This window comes from Furipterus horrens, unplaced genomic scaffold, assembly GCF_987537825.1.
Source record: "Furipterus horrens unplaced genomic scaffold, mFurHor1.1.pri manual_scaffold_11, whole genome shotgun sequence".
NCBI classification, from domain to species: domain Eukaryota; kingdom Metazoa; phylum Chordata; class Mammalia; order Chiroptera; family Furipteridae; genus Furipterus; species Furipterus horrens.
This window is the reverse complement of record NW_028327181.1, coordinates 50,122,262-50,145,915: the sequence shown is the minus strand read 5'-3', so window position 1 is coordinate 50,145,915 and position 23,654 is coordinate 50,122,262. Positions and strand designations below refer to the sequence as shown.

General features: G+C 42.6%; 1 protein-coding gene and 1 pseudogene across 2 annotated transcripts in view; both read left to right on the top strand.

Moving 5' to 3' along the window:
- LOC149997550 (F-box/WD repeat-containing protein 10-like) overlaps positions 1-3,739 on the top strand; it is a 34,576-nt gene extending 30,837 nt beyond the window's left edge. The window contains 2 exon segments of the mRNA XM_090257485.1: positions 511-645; positions 2,862-3,739. Of these exon segments, the coding sequence (XP_090113611.1) occupies positions 511-645; positions 2,862-3,688 (962 nt within the window). The 3' untranslated portion in view covers positions 3,689-3,739.
- Positions 3,740-10,191: 6,452 nt separating this feature from the next.
- On the top strand, positions 10,192-23,093 carry LOC149997549 (Golgi apparatus membrane protein TVP23 homolog B-like; annotated as a pseudogene). The gene is made up of 6 exons (XR_016507231.1): positions 10,192-10,308; positions 11,993-12,075; positions 13,247-13,391; positions 18,178-18,267; positions 19,222-19,353; positions 23,082-23,093. The product of XR_016507231.1 is annotated as a Golgi apparatus membrane protein TVP23 homolog B-like (transcript).
- The last annotated feature ends 561 nt before the right edge of the window (positions 23,094-23,654 follow it).

Sequence of the window (23,654 nt, the reverse complement as noted above, 5' to 3'; positions counted from 1 at the left end):
TTTCTTAGGACAAACAGGATATTATTATACTGCAGAAAAATGATCAATGCAGAATGTGTTATCTCTAGACTCCTGATTGATAACATGCATATCTGGAAAATATTAGTTATATAGCAAGTGTGTGTGTAGGTGTGGGTCAGAGAGGCATGGCTCATGCCATTTATAAGACACACAAAGAATAAATTACGTAGGGGCTGGAGGAAAGATTCCTTTCCCTTACCTGCCCTGTATTTGGCTTGTGAAATTGCGTCCAGAGATCAAGAGATTGCCTCCCAGCATATTACCTGCAAATGGTCAGCTAGAAGAGACTTTGGGGAGTTAGATAATGCTCAGAGCTTAATAATCAGTAGGAAAAGTGGGTGGGAGGAAAGTCAAGAGGTGATCTAATACTAGTTTCATATGACAAGCAATAAGATGTTGGTTTGGGTGAAAACCAGCCCAATTATCAGCTATTTAGACCTACTTGGATTAAGTAAAGCTATTATTGTTTCCTCCTCAATCTTTATTTAGCAATGTCCATGGAGCCAACATCACACCAAAGAGGTGGCAGGAAGAGAGCAAGTCCTGTTTCTAAGGAAGCAAACGCCTCAGATGGGAGGCAGGAGAGTTTGGAAGCCAAGTTCCTCGCAGGAGATAAGATGGATGGTGATACTTTAGTCTGAATTTGTGGCAAGATCCATCCCTCTCTCTCCCCACCCCCCACCCCCTTTCTCTATTGCTCACCTTGCTCAGTCTAGTTTTTCAGCAGATCGACACTTTGCTTGGCTTTGATAATTCTGAATGAATGGACAAAATGTCCAGTTTTTCCTAAGAGTGATTGGTTTTACTTCATTGTCGCTACTAAGTTGAGGCCGCAGAGTGAGCACCTTCCTAGGAGCCAAAGCTTCTAATTCTGGGCTCACAGCCTGACTCCCTTCCCTGCCAGGCAGCCTCCACACTTCTTGGACTGTGTGCCACCAGTCTGGTGAATGGGCCACAGAAGAAAGAAGAGGCAATTGAGGCCGATTTCAGAGGGCGTTTTAGGGGATTTCGTGAGGAAGGAGATCAATTTGGGGGCGGGTGCTATGTATGTGAGATACGGAGATCAGGGGGAGAGATGGGGAAGGAGCTTTGAAGAAGAGTTACTGGACATCACAAAGAGTATCACCCTGTGTGGTTTCTGAGAAACTTTGATAAAGATTTAAACTGCCTTTGAAGTAGTTTTGGTTAATATAGTAGTTTTCTTTGACTCAAACTCCCCACAGAGACGACTTTCAAAGTGAGGATAAGACAATTACATTTTAGTGGGTACCTTTGTATATACCCCTGTGTTTGTGCACCCGTGTGGGTATTCCTGTAGTGTGAAGTCTTGGGGGTGGCACTGCTGAGCCAAAGGATAATTTCATTTAGAAACTGGAAAGATACTGCCATGGTTGTCCTTTAAAAATGATGTATGAATTTACCATCCCACCAAGGACGAGCGAGAGCTCCCACAGCACCCACGCCAACACTGGGTATTGGCCATCATTTTGTACTGTTTGTAATGATAGGTAAAAATGGTATTTGCATTTCTTTAAGGATGATCCCAAACTAAATGTCCATCAGTGGGCAATGACTAAGCAAATAATGAAAAATCCACATTATGCCATATTATACAAAAGCTAAAATTGTTATCACGAGGACCTACATGTATTGACTTGGAAGGAGATCCACAATATATTATACAAAAAAAAAAAAAGAGAGAGACAAGTTAATGAACAAGGTCATCATAATTCCTTTTATAAAGGGAGAAAGAGCTGTGTGTTTTGTCACACATGTACACACGTGTGGAATGGTTTTTTCTGGGATTGAAAGGTGTGGGGGAGAAGATTTTGATGTCTTAAGTTTATTGTGTTATATGTTTTAATAAAATATTACTTAATTCAAAAAGTATGAGTCTTGGAGAAATTTGAACTTTTATCCTATCCTAGTACATTCATACATAAACATTTTGGGATAAAACTATTTGGTCAAGGAAAATTGTATGCTTAACACACAGATGCATCTTATTTGCTAGTTATAGATTGGTAGACTTCGGGGTACAGACTTTCGCTCTCTAGGTTTGACAAGACAAATGGCTTCTACTTTTCATGACTCAGTTATTCCCTTTATAAAATGGGAATAATGCTTTCAGTGTATCCGTGAAGTACTGCAGGGACTGAAAGGACAAAATGAGGTATAATAGATTCAATATAATAGATTTGCTCACCTGGGAAGACATCCTTTTAACTCAAGGCACCTTGGAGATCCTGACCATAATGTAGTGTGAAAGAATGAGTCCCTGGCCCTTGTCAGTAGCTTTTGGACCTGCTGATGTTGTTCAAACATTTTGGGAACTCCTGTTCTGGAACTGCCTTTTGGTCCTGCTGTGATATTTAACATTTCCCACAGATGACATATTTTTAAGGCAGTTTTGATTTTGGAAAATGTCCAGAGATCATTTGGAATCAAATTTGATTAATGTGATGGAAATCAAATTTTGTGATTCACTTTTTCTTTAAAAACAGAAGTATGTTACTATACATTTACAAGGCCTGTTTTGTGTGAATCATAAAAGAGGTATGAAGTTTCAAAAATGTAGAGCATTGGGATCATATATGTTCCCTCCAAAATATGCATATCTAGAGGTTAATACACACTTGCACACTAGTGTATTTGTAAGAGACTGGTTGTATTGAATATGTTGTAATTGCTGGTATCATAGAGGATTTTGCCCACATAATGGTATATCCATTAGGCAACAAAGATCTCAGTTTGCCACAGCAGTTAGAATTGATTTAATTGTCATGCATAAGTACTTAATGTTTTGATAGAACACTGATTTGTTTTCTTATTTTTTGAAGAACCAGATAATGTGGAAAAAGTACCAAAACAAGAACAACTGCAAACTCCCAGAGACCTGACCAGTCACTCAAAGAGAAAGTCCCGGCAAATCACTATGTTGCCAGACCGGTTCCTCCTGACCGTTAGTTCCCTGCAGCAAGCCCATCATTCAGGGAAGTTTGCCTATCCCCATAGGCCCCAGACCCAAGTCACTGATGCCTGGATACCTTCAATTTCACACCCAAGGAAGGTCCTTAGTTTCAAAGGAAAAGCAATCCAACATGCAGTTGATAGGTTGAGAGCCAGCAACCCTCCCATAGATATGAAACAAACCAGTACTCCCCTTGAAGTCCAGAAACTGCAGCCTAACTTGAAGAAGTCTTTGCACAGTCCCCGAGTCCAGTCCAGCATACCCCCGCCCATGATTATACACGCCAGGCTCTCTGGCAGCTTAAAGGGTGAAGACCGAGCAACCAGTTCAATTGACAGGACAGTGCGCAGTGTCAGCCCCTTAACCAGCATGCAGGTCATGAAGCCACACCGCATGCTGGCTCCCCCAGTAGGCCCGACAACCCAGTCTGCCAAGAACGGTCGGCCTCGCTTCTACACGGCCCTCGATCCCTTTAGAATGAACACGGAATTCATGTTGTTGACTGTGCGGGAGGAAAAAGAGTACGAGGAAGCCAAGATGAAAGAATATCAGGCCAGAGAACCCACTGGAGCAGTTAATCCAGAAAAAGCCAGCAAAGCTGCTTGGATCAGGAAGGTCAAAGGCCTGCCTATAGATAATTTCATGAAGCAAGGGAAAACAGCAGCCCCTGAACTTGGTCCAAATGTATTTATCTGAATCACACTTGGGAAATCACATTGTCTTACAATAAAAAGGAAACTAACTGGATGTTGGTGTTTGGCTTCTTGTTCTCTTTCTCTCTCTCTCTCTCTCTCTCTCTCCCTCTCTCCCCTCTCTCCCTCTCTCTCTCTCTTCTGTTTTCTGATGTGGGAAATGCTCACAATAAACATCAGGACGCAGAACTTCAGCAGCAAAGTGAGGTGTTTTTTCATGATTCTGCACTAATGGGCACGCAGCCAGAGAGGCGGGCATGACAAAGTGGAAAAAGCAAACTGGCTTTATCCTAACGCGAGTAGTCCCCTCCCCTGTCTCTCCTGTTTCTTCATTAACTGAGTACTCCAGAGTTACAATCTAGCGTGATTATCTAAGGGTCATCAGGTAATAGGTCTGTCTCTAGCTCTCTCTTACAGATTCTTTAACTTGTTTGCTGAGTTGTCTACCTACATTTTCCCATTTCCCTGTGTTTGTGATGAATATCTTCCTCCCTTTGACCTCGGAGATATTTGTGATGAGCTGAGGAATGTCATTTCCTAATTTGTATACTTATATTCTTTCTTTTTTTAAAAAAATTATTTTATTGTTTATGTTGTTACAGTAGTCCCAACTTTTTCCCCTTTGCTCCCCTCTGCCCAGTACCCGCCTTCTCTCCAGCAATCACATCCCCCTTAATTCATGTCCGTGGGTTGTGCATATAAGTTCTTTGGCTTCACCCTTTCCTATATTATTCTTAACGTCCTCCTGTCTATTTTGTACCAAGCAATTATGCTTCTTAGTCCCTACACCATTTCCCCATTTCTCCCCCTTCCCCCTCCCAGCTGATAACCCTCCAAGTGGTCCCTGTACCTATGATTCTGTTTCTATCCTGGTTTGCTTAGTTGGAGTTTGTTTTTATTTTTTAGATTCAGTTGTTGATAGTTGTGAGTTTGTTGTCATTTTAGTGTTCATAGTTTTGATCTTCTTTTTCTTAAGTAAGTCCCTTTGACATTTCATATAATGGCTTGGGGATGATGCACTCCTTTAGCTTTACCTTGTCTGGGAAGCACTTCATCTTCCCTTCTATTCTAAATGATAGCTTTGCTGGATAGAGTAATCTTGGTTGTAAGTCCTTGCTTTTCATCACATTGAATACTCCTTGCCAGTCCCTTCTTGCCTGCAAAGTTTCTTTTGAGAATTCAGCTGATAGCTTATAGGCACCCCTTTTTAGGTAACTCTCTGCTTTTCTCTTGCTGCTTTTAAGATTCTCTCTTTATCTTTAATTTGTGGTATTTTAATTATGATGTCAGAGAAGGAAAACTCTGACTCCAAAAAACCTCCGCTGCCTTGCGGCATACCTCTTCAGGGGAAAGGCTAAGGGAGTAAACCCCGACAGAAAATCCGGAGCCGGAGTCCCTAAGGCGGTTTGACGTTGTAGTCAACACCAGCAACTCCTGCGGCGCACCTGAAGCCAAGCTGTATTGACTCCGTCTTTCCCTTGGGCCCTTCAGCTGCGAAGAGATGGGGGGTCTGCTGCATGGGCAACAGCAGACCCTCCATATCACCCTGCCCAGGCTCTGCAGCTTCAGCTTCACTGGAGAGGACACTCCAGCATCATCGCAAGATGTCGATTCAACACGGGAGGAGACAGATACCGTGTCACTTCCGAGTCGGACTGTACAACCATTCTCGGCGGTGCAGATAGACTCTTAAGAAGCTACACCATCGTCTCTCGAGACGGACGGCTGCCGCCGCCGCCGCCGAATTATGATGTGTCTTGGTGTGGTCCTTTTTGGGTCTAGCTTGTTTGGGACTCTCTGTGCTTCCTGGACTTGTATGTCTACTTCCTTCACCAAATTTGAAAGTTTTCCTTTATTATTTTTTCACATTAGCTTTCTATTTCTTGGTCTTCCTCTTCTCCTTCTGGCAGCCCTATTATTTGGATGTTGGGACGTTTAAAGTTTTCCCAGAGGTTCGTAAGCCTCTCCTCATTTTTTTCAATTCTTGTTTCCTCATTCTGTACTGGTTGACTGTATTTTTATTCCTTATGTTCCAAGTCATTGATTTGAACCCCAGTTTCCTTCCCTTCATCATTGGTTTTGTGTGGGTTTTCCTTCATTTCATTTAGCATAGCCTTCACTTCTTCCCTTATGCATGTGCCATACTTAAACATATCTGTCAAACCTCTGAGCACCTTTATCACCAGTGTTTTGAACTCTACATCTGTTAGGTTGGCTATCTCCTCATCGGTTAGTTCTCCCACTGGAACCTTGATCCGTTCTCCATTTTGGGCCATACCTGTCTCCTCATCTTGACAGGCTCCTGTGTTTGTTTGCCTCTGTGTCTTAGGTAGAGCTGTTACACGTGTTATGTTGTAAAGGGTGGAGCCTTAGGTATTTGTCAGTATAGGGCAACCTGTTTCACCATGTTGTGGCACTGTACGTGTGGGAGGGGTCTGAGAGGGAACAATGTCACTTGCTCAGCACTCGCACCTTTTCCAAGCACTTCTCCCACTTCCATTTGGGACTGGCGCCTCTCTAGCTGTTGCCCTGGGTGTTGTTCCCAGAGTGGGTGGGTCTGCGGATGTTCTAGGACCGTGGGGGCCCTTTAAACAAGTGGACTCTCCTGAGATACTGGCAGTTTTTTCCTCTGCCCCAACCCCCACTGGTTTGCACAGTCAAAAGCAATGAGGCTTTATTTTCCTGGTGCTGAAACTGTGAGCTGTGCAGTCTGGTCTGGTGCTGGGAGCACTCCCCTGGTGTCCCTCCCTACTTTTAACAACATGTGACTGCACTTTCTGCTGGCCTGTCACCACTACCACTGCTGCTGCGACCATCACACTGCATCCTCTCTGACTGGCTCCGCCCCTTCTGCCTGTCTGGATGAGTATTTCTTCTTTTATATCTTTGTTTGTTGGACTTCCATGCAGCTCACTTTTCTGGAACTTCTGGTTGTCTCTAGTTTTGAGGTAGTTGTATTCCTTCTTAGTTGTGGAGGGAGATGCAGCGTGTCTGTCTAGGCCCCCATCTTGGCCAGAAGTCCTTATATTCTTTCTTTGTTTTACTGTTGACTCAGAGACTGACCCCTTGATTTGTGATTCAATCACAGTTGGCCTTAGCTATTAATTATTTCCCACTGGTTTGACAGTTGCCAGCTTCCTTGTTCACTATACTGGCAATTAACATGGGGATTCCTAATTATCTTCCCATAAGCCAAAGAATTGATATTATCAAAGTAAGAAAACAGAAGGAGGCTGGGAGAGATTAGCATTTGTATTCCTACTGAAAACCATTCACTGAGACTATGGAAGCCCAATTTTATGGATGGGAGATAGGGAAGTGATAATTGGAAATTAAATACCATGCATCACTATTAATTTAGTACTATCATTTTTATAGGAAATGAACTGATGAGATTTTATCAGAATAATGCACTGAGTTCCTTGGTATTTTTGCATGGAAGCCTGATGAAGCTCAGTGTGTTCAGTTAAGAGTCTAATAGCAGAAGCCCTCAGTGGCGTTGACCTATTGCAGCTGAGAACATTATGTGTTCTCTTCCTTATTAGGGCTATCTTCTGAAAGAATTAAGCAGATTTACCTTTTCTACAAAGGGGGTCACTAATATCAAGTGCGTTGAGGTTTCTACTTATACCTTCTGAGGATGGTATCTGGGTTCAGGCAGGTAATTTAGAATAGAGCATCCTGCCACAAGGGCATGGCCCAATGGGGAGCTCAAGTCTCATCCAAAGGGGGTAGCTCCTACTCAGTGGCTCAGCATGGCCACAGGATGCTGTGAGACAATAGAAAATATATATTGGCCTGTGCCCCTGGTTCCTGGCACAGAGCTCCCAAACCCCCTGGAAATTCCTAAGTGATAAGAGCCGTAGGAGTATCTTTTGTTCTAATGAGGTGACTTGGGTGGGCTCCTGGATGGGCTCTGGTCCCCAGGAAGATCAAGCAATGATTCAAAGCTTGGAATTTTCAGCCCACATTCCCATTCTTTAGAGAGAAAAGAGGGGCTGGAAATGGATTTAACGATTGAACATGCCTGCACGTGTAAGCTCCATAAAATCCCAATAGTAGGGGGTTTGGAGAGCTTCCAGGTTGGTGAATATATCCCCATCCTGGGAGGGAGACACACATCAACTCCACAGGAGCGCCTAAGCTCAGGACCCTTTCAGACCTCATCCTATGTATCTCATCTATCTGTTATTCTGTGTCCTTTATCGTACCCTTTATTAATAAACTGGTGAATGTAAGTGCATCCCTGAGTTCTGTGAGCTTCTCTTGCAAGTTAATTTAACCTGAGGGGGGGCCCTTGGAACCTCTGATCTATAGCTGGTTGGTTAGAAGTACCTGGGCTTGTGACTGGCATCTGAAGTTGTGTGTTACAGTGTGTGTGTGTGTGTGTGTGTGTGTGTGTGAGAGAGAGAGAGAGAGAGAGAGAGAGAGAGAGAGAGAGAGAGAGAGAGAGAGTCTTGTAGGATAGAGCCCTTAGTTACTGTGTGATCTGATGCTATCTCCAGGTATACAGTGTCAGAATTTCATTAAACTTAGTAAAGACCCACAGAAGAGAAACACAGTAGGGAAGAACTGTCTTTTTTTCCTATACAGATGGTAATGAATTCAAATAGAATGCAAAACAAAACAACAAAAATCCCAACCCCACAAAACCCTACAACCTACACTTTGGAAGGGCCATCAAAAACATGGCCTCTAGATGTACAGGTAACCTGTTCCAGGCCTCCACTTTTCACTGTCAAGTGCAGGAATATAACTGTTTGCCAAATTGAAAAAATATATTTTTCATTATTAGGTTTAAAGTAGCATTGGCAAATAGCCATGTAAAAACAGTGATATGAATAGAAAGAATCCTCCCAATTAAGGAAATGTGCTAGTGCATATTATTCCCTGAGCCTTCCACAGCAGTTTGAACCATAAACCATACAAATAGGATGTTGTTATAGTCAGTGTCATACATGACTTACAGTCCCTGAATTTCAGGTCCTTCATATGGGCAAAACTGTTACCGAACCGAACCCAGAATCACTTTGAGTTCTTGTCTTTCCAAATAAAAAATTTTAACTCAGGGATAACGATGATGAAAATAAGATTTATTTCAGCTCTGCAGAGAGCAGAAACTTTGAGAATCACAACCAGAGTCATACCTGCATGTGAGTGCTCAGGCTTTTTATTGGGGTCAGAGGCTGGGAGTAGGCTCTTCCATTTTGGCATAAGTTTCTATGGCTATGGGGTGCTGACCAATGTGATCTTCTCCCCACATGTGCACCCTGGTCTCGTTTTCCTTTTCTTTAAGCGCTGTGGATAAGTTAAATAAAGGTTAGTTGTTTATCTTGTGTTTCTCTTGTGATTTTTGGAACAGGGCTGCTGAATTAATGGGTGAGACCCAACTCTCTTCCCATCCCTGACTTGGTTTGCTATCTCTCCTGCCCAACATTCCTCCCTTCTCTGGACACCTATGGTATCTTGCAAGTGCAAGAAGTATCAAAGGAAGCTCCCAGGCCAGGGTGATCTAAGCTATGTATTCTCTGGTCAGGGAGAAGAGATAGAAACCATTTGCTCTCACGTGTCCTTGGTTAGGGGAGATAAAGTCTTGTGATTTAACAGCTGTCAGTTGCTCGTACTGTTTGGCCTTGTTTAATTTTCTTATCTCTTTCCCCATTCCACTTGCCCAGGAATTTTCCTAGCTTCTTATTGTTCTGTCACGAGATCATACTATTAGCAGCTAAGCTTATACAACGGTAAGAATACCATCTTCTATTTACTACGTACTTACATTGTAGGATACTGTTATCAGCCCCACTTTACAATTGAGGAAAGGTGTAATGGAGGTCAGCTAATTGGTGGGGGCGGGGTGAGGAGAGGTGAGGGGGTGATGGGGCCCGCTCCAAACCAGATGCTCAAACTCCAGCGCTCAGCTCTCACTCTGTTTCTTATTTTCCCTGGTTTCTGTTTTCCTCCCATAATAAAACCCTTCATTGTTTACTCAGTCCTCCTGCTTTGTTCCTCTTAGGAACTTTTTACCCCTTCTCAGGAGCACATTAATATTTTTTCAGTTTCTAAAATGTAAAATACAAATATGATACTGTACAGGAAAATACATCCCATAAACCGTTCAAACAGAACGCAGCTATGGAAACATAAAGCCCTCCACCTTAACCCCGTCTTCAGGACATCGATGCTGGTGGGAATGGCAGCTCTTAGGGAGCAACAACATCTCCAGGCGACAAACCACGAAGCTTTCCCTGGTAAGCCAACAGCGGGACAGGGATCCTTTCCTAGCTGGTTTTACGCTCGGGCTTGGATCAGCGCTCGCCTCGGATGGCACGGCTCACCCAGATCCCTGGTGGCCTCCGCCGCGGTCGGCACTTCGCCCAGACCACGCGCACTGCGGGCCCCCAAGACAGCCGGTCTCTGGGTCGCCCCGCTCACTCCCTCCCTTTCGCGGGCGCCCCGCCCCGCCCCCACGCTCGCCCCGCACCCACGCTCGCCCCGCCCCGTTACGTTCCTCCCTGGAGGCGCCTAGAAGCGGAAGTGGGAACCGGATGCACCTGTACTTGGCTCCCCCTGGCCTGACGTGGCTCCTGGAAGTGGTGCTGGCGCGGGGCCACGATGTCGCCGCAGGTGAGTTGCGGCGATGCGTTCTGAGGGCTGCGGTCCCTGGGGCTCGGCCTGGAAGGTGGGTGGGGCGCCAGCGGGGCATCCCAGGCCGTCGTGTCTGCGTGCCGGCTTGCTGCCGGAGTGGGGTGAGGGGCGCCGTGGGCGGAGGGCCGCGGGCCTTTGTCCGGGGACGCGGCTGGGCGCCCCGGAGCCTCTAGTGGACGGTGGCCCAGGGGGCCCAGGGGCCAGAGACGTCGGTGTGGAAAAGCGCATTGTGGACGAGCGCGGAGCGCTGGGTCACCCCGGTGCCGGCCTGCTGAGACGCTGTCGTGGGAGGTGGCGGTGGTCTTCTCGGCCGGCCTTGGGGAGCGGCCTGACCCGTAGGCGCGCGCTGCGGTCCTGCAGTAACGGGAGGCGCCGCACGTTTCCAGTCCACAGCTTTACAACCAGAGACTAGGAGGAATAAGTAGATAATCTCTTCCTATTACAAAAAGATTACTATAAAGTGCTCTTTCGCTTAGACGATCATAGGTGATTTTTCCCCGTCGGAGGGATTTTCGTGGCCCAGGCAGTGTTCCAGGCCCGGCCACACTGAAGCTGCTGTAGCTGAGGTCACCGATGACCTGGGAGAAACGCAGCGGGCACTTTCTGCCTTCACCCTGTGACCTCTGCTTTCCTCGCCTTGTCACCTCCTCCGACGCTGACCCGCCTGCGTGTCTCTTGCGAGGACCATTGTAATTACGTCATTGGGGCCACCTGGATGGCCCCCATCTCAATATCATGAATCACTTCTGCAAAATTCGTTTTGTCAAGAAAATGTACATATTCATAACGCCCAGGGATTAGAACTTGGACTTCTCTGGTGGAGGAAGAGGAAGCATGATGCAGGGGGATGGCGGGAGCAAAGGTCACAGAGGTGGGCAGTGGCCCTGTTGGGACAGGAGAGTTTTTTCCGCCAAAGCGCTGTGGGTTTTAATAGGGGGATGATATGACCGAGTGTGGGAAGGTCTCATGGAGCTTGGACTCCGGATCGGGAGTGTCACACAGTAGATACCAGTCTTGGCTGTATGTCGCCATCATCTGGAGGGCTTTGAAAAATCCTTATGCCTTGACCACTCCCCAGACCAATGACACCTGAACCTCAGGGTAGGACCCAGGTGTCGGGTTTGCTCTGGTTGGTTATTTATTTATTTACTTACTTACTTACTTACTTATTTATTTATTTATTTATTTATTTATTTATTTTTAAAGCACCCCACATCATTCCAGCCTGCAGCCAAGGTTGAGAAGCACTGTCTCGTGGATCTGAATTCATCTTACCTTTCTAGCTCTAGTTCCTACTTCCCTTCTTCCCCTTTTCACTTGCTCTGTGGGTTCCTTGGCCTTTCCCTGTACATGCGTGTGTATTCTCACTCGTGTACCTTTGAAAATGCACCCTGTCGAGGGGCTTCAATGAGCAGGAGGCCTGCTGTTCTGTCAAGGCCCAGCTGATAAACTCCTTCTGGAAGCTTCTCCACGTGGGGGTTTTGCCAGATGACTGGGATGGGGCTGAAGGAACTGCACAGACCCTCTTCCTAGTTGTGAATTGCAGATGGCTAGACCAGGTCTCCGTCTTGCCTTCCATCCTGATGTGCATGTTGTCTTGCATGCAGTTGGCACGCACATAGTGAATCCATTGTGCTTCGTGGATATTTTATTTCCTTATTAGGACAGTAACGATGACAGTGAAGATGTTGCACTCTTTGATGCAGAAGAGGAAACAGCTAATAGGCCCAGAAAATCCAAAATCAGGTATGAAGATAACGTTTAAGAGTTGTGTTAATGTCCAGAGCTGCTCTGTCTGCAGACTGGTGCAGCTGATGGGGTTCAAGGCAGGTGGTTGTGATGTACTTGCGGATATTGTACATCACTGGTATGATTTTTAGTCTGGTCAAAAATGGTGTTTCGTATTTCCTTTGGGAATAACTGGCATGTGGAATTTTATACAACACTGAGTTTCCAAATCTGCAAATACAATTAAGTGAACACTGGTGCGTTAATTCTAGCTCTGGTTTACTAAGAATGCACCATTTCTTTAGATGGTTTCTGTAGATGCATCATGGCATTTTGATTTATTGTGCGAATTTCAAAATTTTATCTTTTGTATAAACTACCATGAAAATATCAAGGCAAACATTTTTATTCCAAATTTAGTTCTTTCTGAAAGAAATTCACTTAATGACATCAAATTCTACCTAAATCGTGAAAACGTTATGCTGAGAGATGCCAGTCACAAAAGATCACATATTATACAAGTTCATGTATGTGAAATGTCCAGAATAGGCAAATCTATAGAGACAAAAGGCACATTAACGGTTGCCCAGGGCTGAAGAAGGGATGGTGTTGGGGTAGATGGGGAACATTTTCCTTCGGGGTAATGAAACAGTTCTAAAGTTGATTGTGGTGATGATTGTACAGTCTGTGAATACATAGAAAACCATTGGATTATGTACTTGAAGTGGGTGAATTGAATGTCGTGTGCCTTATATCTCAATATCTCTGTAAAAAAACAAAACAAAAACAGCTCTTCCTGATGGGTACTTTGTCTTCATGCCTGAAGTGATTTCTGAGGGCCTTTGTCATGATTTTTGGACATAATGAAAGTAGGATACAATCCTAAGAATATGGTTTCTGTTATTTCTCCAAGCTTGGTAAAGTTTCTTCTTACATATTTTGTAAAAGTTTATGTTCAATGACGTGTTAAAGTCATGTTTACATAGTGTATTTGCTGTGACTGCAGGGCTTGGTCAAATAATGGGACTTTGGAAAAAAAGGAGAGGTCTGTGGTTTCTTCTTCCCCGAGTCATCTCTTTTATTTTGACCAAACTGCGTGGTTATGCTATGGCTCAAGCATTTTTCATCTATATCCGCAATACCTGTCTGAAATGTAATTGCATTTCTTTTTTTATGTTTTGGTTTTCAGACATCCAATGGCATCATTTTTTCATTTATTCTTCCGAGTCAGTGCAATTGTAGTCTATCTTCTCTGTGAATTGTTCAGCAGCAGCTTTATTGCCTGTATGGTGACGATTATCTTGTTGTTGTCATGTGACTTTTGGGCAGTCAAGGTAGGTTTCATTATTTTTATTTGAAACCATTTAATATGATGAGATAGAATGGTATATGAACAGTAAAAAAGAAAATGAAACTTAGCATTTGGATTTGCATTAAACTATCTTTTTGTTAAAGGGCCAGGTGTATCAGATCACATGTAGGTTATTCTACTCACTTGCCTGTGCCTTATGCCAGCCTACATCAGCTTTAAAATTATACAAATAAATGTGACTAGAAGCTGCAGACCCTACATACTGTTTCTAATCCAGGTTACCAGTTTTGCTTCAGGGTCACCTCCAGCTGTCCCATGTATGATTTCCTGGAAGACCCCAGGATAGTTTGTTCACAAATACTTCAGGAGTACCCATCCTTTGTGAAGGCTCTAGGGCAGTACTTCTCAACCAGGGCCAGTTTTGCGCCCCAGGCACATATGTCACTGTATGAAGACTTTCTGGTTATCACAACCGAGGTGGGGAAAGTGTGCTATTTGAAACAGCTAGTGGGTAGAGGCCAGAGATGCTTCTGAACATCTTAGCTGCACAGATTGGATAGTTCCCACAACAAAGAATTATCTAGCCCAAAATGTCAGTAGTGCTAAAGTTGAGAAATCTTGTTGTAGAGGCTAGAGAGGAGCATTAAGAAACGGTTTCAAACTCAGAGGCAATGGTAGAGGGATGGACAGATGGATAAGTACATAGATAGATGGATATGTGATATAGTAACTTTTAAAATATTAACTGAAGACCCTGTGTGTTCACTGTAAAACTAGACTTGTCTGTGTCTTTGGAAATTTTCATAGCAAAATGGTAGGGGAAGAATCAAAGGAGAAAAAAAAGCAAAAGCTAATTTTGTAATTTCAGAGAGATGTATATCAATTCAAGGGCCTGTAAGATGTTACAAGTCTGGTCACACCCACCAACCCAGCCGTTTTAGACCTTTTGATTCTTACAGGTATCAGAGGTGACTGGCCTGCTGGTCGCCAGTTTCCATAGGCCACAACATGCTGAGAAGGAAGATTGCGCAAGTCTGTTTTCTTTAGGCTTTTCTTTGTACATTTCTTCTTTGGCTTGTTTTTGTTTGAATTTCTTCTGTTGCTTTATGCTCTGAAGTGTTTACTGTATCCTGGTCACAATTTTGTCTTTGAGGAATGTTCCTTTTTCTTTGCGTAATTTCTGTTGAGCACATAGAACATGGCCTTCACTCAGTTCTTTTTTGTGATTTCCAAATTCTTATAATTAATCCTTCTGGGTTTAGGGTTTTTAAAATGTGGCCAAAAAGTATGTTTTCTGATGAGTGCTTTTTTTTCTTTTTTTTAAATGAGGGCTTAAAAATGTCACCCTTTTATCTGTGGCAAAGACAACTATCCAAACCATTCCTATGTGAAGCGCAATTAAAAAGTCAAGATGGGGAAATTGTTAAGTGAACTTGAGGAAGGGGGTAGGCAGGGTTCCAAACCTAGTAAGGACATACCTGTGTCATAATTATTATGAATCTTTATATAATTGTCAAAAGAAGAGATAGAATCATTAAAAAGTAAAATAGTTTTAAAAAGAAAAAATTAAAATCTTTTAAAAAATTTAACTGTTAGAGCCTATATGGTGCTTTTGTTTTATTCCTTACTCTGACAGAGTAAAAAAGGTTTAATAATAGTTTTTAAAATACAATGGTAACTATTAGTAAAACAAAATAAATTGTGTATCTTCCATGATGTTAGAGAAGGTAAGAGCAACTAAAACATAGCTTATAAAGGCATAATACAAGGTGACTGATGGAAGTGGTAGCAAATTAGTTATAATAGTAAATGTGATTTGATTAAACTCTCTTATTAAAGATTGGGTCAGAAATCAGAAGTCCAACCAAAAAGTTCTAACTAAAATCATGACATTAGAGAAAGTATAAAAGGCAAAGATAACATCAGACCACTTCAAACAAAAGGAAAGTTGGCAGTAGAATATTATCATTAGAGAAAATAGAAAAGGGAGCAAGACAGCATTCAATGGAGCAAAAAGGCCATTTTATAAATCACAGTGAGGCTTATCCGCAGAATGACATTACGTCAAACTGTCTAGTAAAAAACTTAGAAACATTAGAAGCAATGGAGGGAACATTGTGTTGGGGTCTAAGAAGACACTGTCTCTGATCGAAGCAACAAAAAATAAGGAAGGTCTAAAGGATCTGAATGAAATAACAAGGTCAATTTAATAGCAGTATTTGGAACTTTTTATGTACAAGGATAATTTAATGACAGTTCAGTTTCTGTGCAACATTTGCAAAAATTAATTAGATGTCACTACAAAGAAAATTGAAATAAATTGCTCAGAGTAGCTACATTTTCTAGCCCAGTGCAACAAAACTAGAAATTAATTTAAAATGGTTGTGAATACTGGAATTTTAAAAAGCCAACCTGCGAAATCTCTTGGCTTAAAAAGGAAACAAAAACCACAGATAATATCGATTATTATACCAAATGACATTTAAAAACTATAAATAATAGCTTATTGATACGTAATGACAGTGATCATCTGCACGCAATGTAGAATGTGTCTGAAGTTGAATTCAGAGGGAAAAAAATAGACTAAAGGCTTTTATTATTAAATAGAGGTCAAGAAGTTTTTTATAAATTAAATTTTGTTTTTAATTTTCAGCTGAGTATATGTTTATTGATTTTAGATAGGGAGGGAGGGAGAGAGACAGACATTGATCGGTTGCCTCCTGTACACGTCCTTACTGGGGATCGAACCCACAACCTAGGTATGTGCCCTGACAAGGTATGGAACCTGGCGTACGGGACAATACTCCAACCAACTGAGCCAAGCAGCCAGGGCAGGTCCAGAAGCTTTAAAACAAAAGCAGTAAGCTTGAGAGAAATTAGGAAAATAAACTCACATTGGTAAAAGTGGAAAGTAAAGAATTGGAAAATGGGAAAATGGAGGACGAAATAGTCTTAAGAGCCGTTATTTGAAAATGCCAATAAAGAGACCTCTGGGGGGTCTCGTTCTTTGCCAGCTCTTCTCTTTTACTTAGCCCATAAATGTTAGCATTTCTACAAAGTTAATCAGTCTCGAAGGCTCCTCCTTTTGTTCTCTGCTCTTTTCCAAAGCACTGTCATCTGCGCTTCTGAGTTCAGCTGCTTATCTTGAAGCCAGGCTGACTCCCAGATCCGTATCTCCGGGTCAGGGTTGTCCTTGCTGCTCCACACCTGTCCGTCTGTCTTCTTGGTGTTTTCACTTGGCTTTCTGAGAGCACCTCAGATTCAACATGTGTGAAATATTCCTTGTCCTCTTCCAGCCCCCCAAATGCTGCTCTTCCACCACGTTCCCTTTCATAGGGCCTTGAATCAAGTTGTTTTTTTCACAAGAGAAAACCAAAAATATATGGATTGTTTTCTTTGTACCCCATGTCAAGTAATCACCAAGTCCCGTAAACCCATAGATTTGACTTTCTTCCTAAGGGCTTCCGTGCCTGCTTACGTACGTGTCATATTTCCATTTACACATTGCCTGAACTCAGGGATTCCTAATCTTTTTTGTGCCATGGATTCCTCTTGTGCTATCAGTAGTGTTTTTAAATACATAAAATACATTAAGTATCACTAAGTTATATTGAAATATGAAAACATTAAAAAGGCAAATTTCTAATTTAGTAGTATGTACTTTATTCAGGCATTCAATAGCGGGATCTAGGAGCGGGTGTAATGACTTTGAAAGCAGTGATGAGCATAAACAGTATTTTGTGATATCTGCAACAAGTCCAGTACAATATGAAAAACTGTTTTTTATTGTGACAAAACCACAGGTACTGTTAATTCTGCTGTGGTTAACTGTCTACATTCGTAATTTAAAGGTAAACTAAATTTTAGCCAGAAGTTAGTGAAAATGAAGACACACTTTTCCCCATCCAAGTTCACAGAACCCCTGAATCTATTAGTGAACACCGCTGATTTAAAAATTTCTTGCATTATTGATTCCTACTTGTCCTTTAAATTTCATTCCAAATGTCGATTCCTCGGAGACATTTTCTGATTCCTGACTAGATCGTATTTCCCTGTTAGACTACTAAGGCCCACGCTCCCCCCTCACAGTACTTAGCATGTTCGGTAATGCAGCACACTACGGTAGTAGACTGGTGGCTTACAAACTACAGGACTTTATTTCCCAAGTTCTGTGGGCTGGAAATCTAAGGTCAGGGTGCCAGCATGGTTACTTCTGGTGGGGACCCCCTCCTGAGACCCTGGCCTCTGCTGTATCCTCACTGGTGGAGAGCAGAGAGAGGGCGAAAGCTCTCTCTTGATTCTTACAAGGATGCTAATCCCATTTAGGAGGGCTCCTCTCGTATGACCTCATCTGATCCTAATATTACATGGTGGCGGGTAGAGCTTCAACATATAAACTTTGGGGACACATAAACATTCAGTCCGTGACAACCATTTTTAGCGACATTCAGCTGTAAAATATATGTAGCTCCAGTCAGGATATATAGGAAAAATAGGTGAGAACAGCTAAAGAGCAAGGGGTCTCGGAACACGGTCGGGAGCCGGAGAAAGGACAGGAGTTCATGAGGGAAGAGGGGCGGGTGACGTTTCTGGAGAGGCCTGCTCTGTCACCTCCGCCCCTGCCGACCTGCCGTTGCCGTCTTGTTTGTTCTTCTGTCCAGGCCTGGTGTGTCACCGTGGAAAACTGAATGTTATGGCGGTAACGCTGATGCTGCTCTGTTTGTGAGAGGTTACACTGAGACATGACCTTACGGTAGGTCTTCAGATAATGTTTTTAAAATTCATGTGTGTGTATTAATCTTTCCCAGAATGTCACAGGTAGATTAATGGTTGGCCTGCGTTGGTGGAATCACATTGGCGAAGATGGAAAAAGTCACTGGGTGTTTGAGTCCAGGAAGGTAAACTCCCCCTCCCTGTTTTTTGAGTGTCATTCATTAAGTTAGGTATAGATTACATTTTAATATTTACAGATGAAGTATTTAAGATTAAAAGTACTACCCCAAACATTTGACATGCCAACACTAAACCAGACAGCCTTCTACAACTAATCACATTTTTCTGACTAGTTCAGACCAGAAACAATGTGTGTATAGGAAGAAGGCAGGAAAAAGAAATAGAAGGATTGCAGTCTGAATTGATCAGAGCAATCTGTTCTTGAAGTCGGACCTTCAGGGGCCCTAGGGGGCTCTGGTCTGTTTCGGTGGTTTGCTTATCTATGGTGAACATTGTTTTCCTGTGGCAATCGGTTTGGGTGGCAGAGGACAAAATTCTTGGAGACAGTTCCAATGATATTGCTGACCTGCTTAGAATGCCTTGACAGGTATTTCTCAGAAAGCAGCAGTGTGCTCAGTGAGCCTGCGTTCCTTTGTGTTATAAAATCTACTGAATAAACAACTCACTACTCTTTTAAATTCCTAAGATACTCTGGTCATTGTCCAGAATCCCTTAATTCCATTTTTTTTTTTTTTTACTGGACCCTGACTTGACCTTTTAGGATGAGTAGAGACTTGATTTCCTTGATCCTTCCCTATGAATAAACAGTATAAATGTAAGAAGAATCGAATAGAAGCCTATCAGACCATCCTTAAACTGTCTGCTCTGCCCTGAAACTGCAAAATTCTTGATTTAAAACAAAGTATATTAAAACCAGTTCTTAAAATTACAGTAGTGGTAGATCTACTGTTTTTTGGGGTGTTGGATGGAGGTGGAGGTGGGGGTTTGTGATTTAGGACTTGGGTTATCTGTGTTAATTTATTTGAATTTGAGGGTAAGATGTTTTTCATCAAAAATGTTAAACTTCTTACTAGTGAATATCACAAAATATTGATTATTAAATTCATGTTCTTTTATAGGCATCTTCTCAAGAGAATAAAACTGTTTCAGAGGCTGAATCGAGAATCTTCTGGTTAGGACTTATTGCCTGTCCAGTGCTTTGAGTGATATTTGCCTTCAGTGCTCTCTTCTCCTTCAGAGTGAAGTGGCTGGTGAGTATCAGGGCAGAACTAGTGAATAATCCATTAAGATGCCTAAGGGACGATCATAGTAAGCAGCCATGTAGGTTAACACTAGGGGCCTGTGTTGAATAGGCAGCTTGATCATGTATTTCCCACGATTGATTTACTAGCTCTACTTTTTAAATATTGGTGAGCAGAGTCCTGTTAAAGATCCCATTTCACCAATTCTGCAGGTGCCTAGTAGAATTTTAGTTGAATCCCCTTATATAGAGATGACCGTGTTTATCAGATTATTATCCTGTTGGATGAGGATGTTCAGTAAACTCCAAACAAACATGTTTAGTTTAATTTGTAACTAACAGAGTAGTCTTTTTGAAAATACTGGTTGCTAACCTTTTCTGGCTATCTATTGCTTATATAGTAAATCTCAAAACTTAAGTGTCCTAAAACATCAGCAGTCATCGTAAAGGGCTTGTCTGGAAGCTCTGGCTGGGGATCCTTCATAGTTGCATTTGGCCAGCAGCCGTGGCTGGTGTGGCTGGGAGCTGTAAGGTGTCTCCTCTGCATGAGTCCCGTGGCCGCCCGTGCGGCCTGGACATACGTCCTGGGCTTTCTCATAGCCTGGTGGCCCCGTGGCAGTTAGGCTGCTTACTGGAGGGTCAAGCTCCAATTAAGAGAATTCCAGCTCACAGTCTGAGTTACCCTTTACACCTGAATGAGTGTGCTCGGGTTACCATAACAACGTACTGCAGACTGGGCGGCTTAGACAACACTTATTTCCTTACAGTTCTAGAGCCTGGAAGCCTGTCCAGAGCTTTGAGTGATATTTGCCTTCAGATGTAGGCAGGGTAGTTTCTTCTGAGGCCTCTTTCCTTGGCTTGTAGATGGTCGTCTTCTCCCTTTGTCCTCACGTGGTCTTCCCTTTGCACGTGTCTGTGTCCTCTTTTCCTCTGCGTATATGGCCATCAGTCATATTGGATTAGGGCCCGCACTGGTGACCTCATCTTATTTTAATTACCTCTTTAAAGACCCCATCTGTAAATATAATCACATTGGGGGTACTGGGGTAAGGAGTTCAACGTAGGCACTTTTAGGGGACATGATTCAGCCCATAATAACCACCTAGCCTCAGAAGTCACAGCATCACTTTGCCACCTATTCATATTCAAGAGAATGGGAATTCGGCTTTCCACCTTGATGGGGAGAGGGGTTAAAGAAGGTCTGGGAGAGGATGTGAAACAGGAGATACTGTTGCTACCATCTTTCAAAAACGTGATCTGTTACTTGCCCCAAACTGTGAGTCTTGTTCTTCTAATAGTTAACTTTGTCTCATTTAACTATTGATAGCAGATATATTTTGGCTTTACTTATGTTTTTTTTTTTTCCCCCATTTTTTATTATTTTCTTGTCCCCGTTTTGCTATATAGGTTCTCTTTTTCTTTGTGTGTACATATACATAAACACTTTCTTTTTTGCAGTTTGGAAGGTTTATTGTTTACTTTTAGTTTTTCTAGTATTTATCTGTATTATATGTTTCTATCATACCTTCTTTCATGAATTAGGAAATGTATTTAATAGCCATTGATTTCCTGCTATGGTATGGAGATGGTCAAGTTAACACTCAAGGGTTCTCGCACCTTTCCTCCCTGCTTCCACCTCTGTATTTTTGTTGATTATACAGTTGACCCTTGAACAACATGGGAGTTAGGGGTGCTGACCCCCCCAATGCATTTGAAAATCTGTGTATAACTTTTGACTTCCAAAATCTTGATTACATAGTCTTATTTTAGTTATTTTACCTAGTACACTTAAAGCTGTTTATTTACTTAACAGGCTTTATTTAGAAAGGAAATGAAATAGTCCCTTTCTGTCGCCTGAGTTTTGTTTGTTCCAGTGTTATTCTTGTTGTCAAGGTTTGGAACAATTACCTTTTGAATGACATTTCTGACTGGCTGTTCAGTCTTTGATCTACAGTATTTTTAAATACATTGATTCGATCTTTATATTGCAGCTTTTCCTTTTACCTCCTGTATGGTTAGCTAAATTTCATTGTTGGGTGATTGTTTTCCAAAAATGTATAGGTGTTGTTTTCCTTTGGCTCTGTCATGTTTAAGAATGAGTCTATTGATTTTATTCTTGAACGCCAACTTGGCTAGATGAATATTCTTGGGTCACAGGTTCTTGTCATTTAGGAGGCATTACTTCATTATTTTCTTAGATTGAATTTTGCAGAGAAATCTGAGGCCAGGCTTACTTAACCTCCATGTAAGTGAGTGAATCATATTTTTCCCTAGACAAATAATTTTTAAATTATTCTTGAGGTTTTAAAATTGTACCAAAATGTCTTCGTGTTTGTCATTCTATATTGATTTTTCTGGAAACTGTGTGCCTCTAATATGCAGGCACAGGTTCTGCTTTGAATCAGGAAAATTGTGTTCTGTCAAGTCTTTAAATTTATGTTCTATTTTTTGGTCTCTCTGATTCTGAGGTGTTATCTCTGTTGGATCACTTTTATCTGTTCTTATCTACCATCTTTAATTGCTTCGACCTCTTGGTTTTCTTCTGTTTATTTACTCAGCAGATATTTTTAAGAGTCTTCTATATGCCAGACCTGTTCTTGGCACTGGAGATACTGTTAAGGGCTGGATAAATAAGGTGACTGCCCTGACAGAGCTTATGTTCTCAGTGGAGGATAATGTGGGCACGCAGTAAATGAGAGAGCAAGGTGTCTAGAAAGATAATGATACAAGGTAAGAGTGGAGCGTGCAAGGGAGAGAATAGTGGGCTCCTTTGGGCTGGGGCTTTACTGTCCATCTGGGAAGGTCAGCCCAGTCTTTCTTATTTTTCTCCTTTATTTTTATTGTTGACATGGTTGCCGATATCCCCATTTTCCTCCCTTTGCTCCCAGGCCCAGCTCCCCAGTCCCTCTGTCCATCACCACACTGCTGTCTCTGTCCATGGGTCATGCATGTGTATGTGTCTTTGGCTAATCTCTTCACCACTTTCTTTCATCGAGTCTCCCTCCTCTCCGCTCCCCTCCAGTCTGTTCCATGTATCCATGCCTCTGTTTCTGTTTTGTCAGTTAATTTTGTTCATTAGATTCTACATATAAGTGAGACCATATTGTATTTGTCTTCTCTGACTGGCTTACTTAGCATAATAATCTCCAGATTCAACCATGCTACTGTAAAAGGGAAGCTTTCCTTTTTTATGGCTGTATAGTATTCTATTGTGTGAATGCACCACAACTTTTTTATCTGCTCATCTCCTGATGGGCACTTGGGCTGTTTCCAGATCTTGGTTATTATAAATAATGCTGCTGTGAACATAGTGTATGTATTCTTTCAAATTGGTATCTCTTCAATAAACGTTTAGAAAAATTGGACAAATACATGCAGAAAAAGGAAACTAGGTCACCTACACCAGTAACAAGAGTAAACTCAAAATAGATAAAAGACATCAGTGTAAATCCTGAAACCATAAAAATCCTAGAAGAAAACAGACAGTAAAATCTCAGACAGCCATCAGAGCATTATTTTTGCTGATATATCTCCTGAAACGATGGAAATAAAGAAAAGAGAAACAGGTGGGGCTACCGCAAACTAAAAAGCCCAGTCTTTCTGTAGCAGTGGCTCCGCTTCCCTAAGACAGCCGGCAAAGGCCATGTGACAGTGGTTTGCGCTCACGTTAGGGCCACAGGGCGGGAGATGGCATCACCCAGGCTCTTCATGAGTTTCTTGCCGCTGTGCTCTCTGAAGGGCATCGGCTGATGACTGGTGGTACTTCTGTGCTGCTGCTCCTCCTCCGTCCCTGCTCCCCCTCCCTGGAGGGGGGAGGGCATCACATGTCAAGCTGCAGGCATTTTCCTGCCTCTGTTGGGTTTTTATTGGTTGGAAGGGGCTTCTGCTCTCACATCTGTTTCTGCATTTTTTCTTCGGGTTTTCTGTATCCTCTGGCCTTTTGCCTCTAAGTTGTTAGGGGTGGTGGTTAGTAAATTTCTTTCTTAGAGCTTCTTGGACAGTTAGGGGCTATACAGAGCAACACCGAGCGGGCTCTCTCTTGACAGCCAGCCCTTTTTGTATTTATTGGTACCAGCTTATTTGCCTTTAAAAAGCGTTTTTGCTGTTTATATCTTAGCGGGAGGGAGATCTTGATATCTGGCTTTCTCTGGTTTACACCATTGTAAGCAAATAGTCTGCTTGTTTTAACTCCTAAATACAGTTTCAAATCGGCTGCCGCTGGACAGCGCCGATGCCTCGGCAGCACTCCTAGCCAGTCGTCTGCGAGCTCAGGAGCCGCGGCCTGTGGGTCACACGTACCCAGGGGTGTCC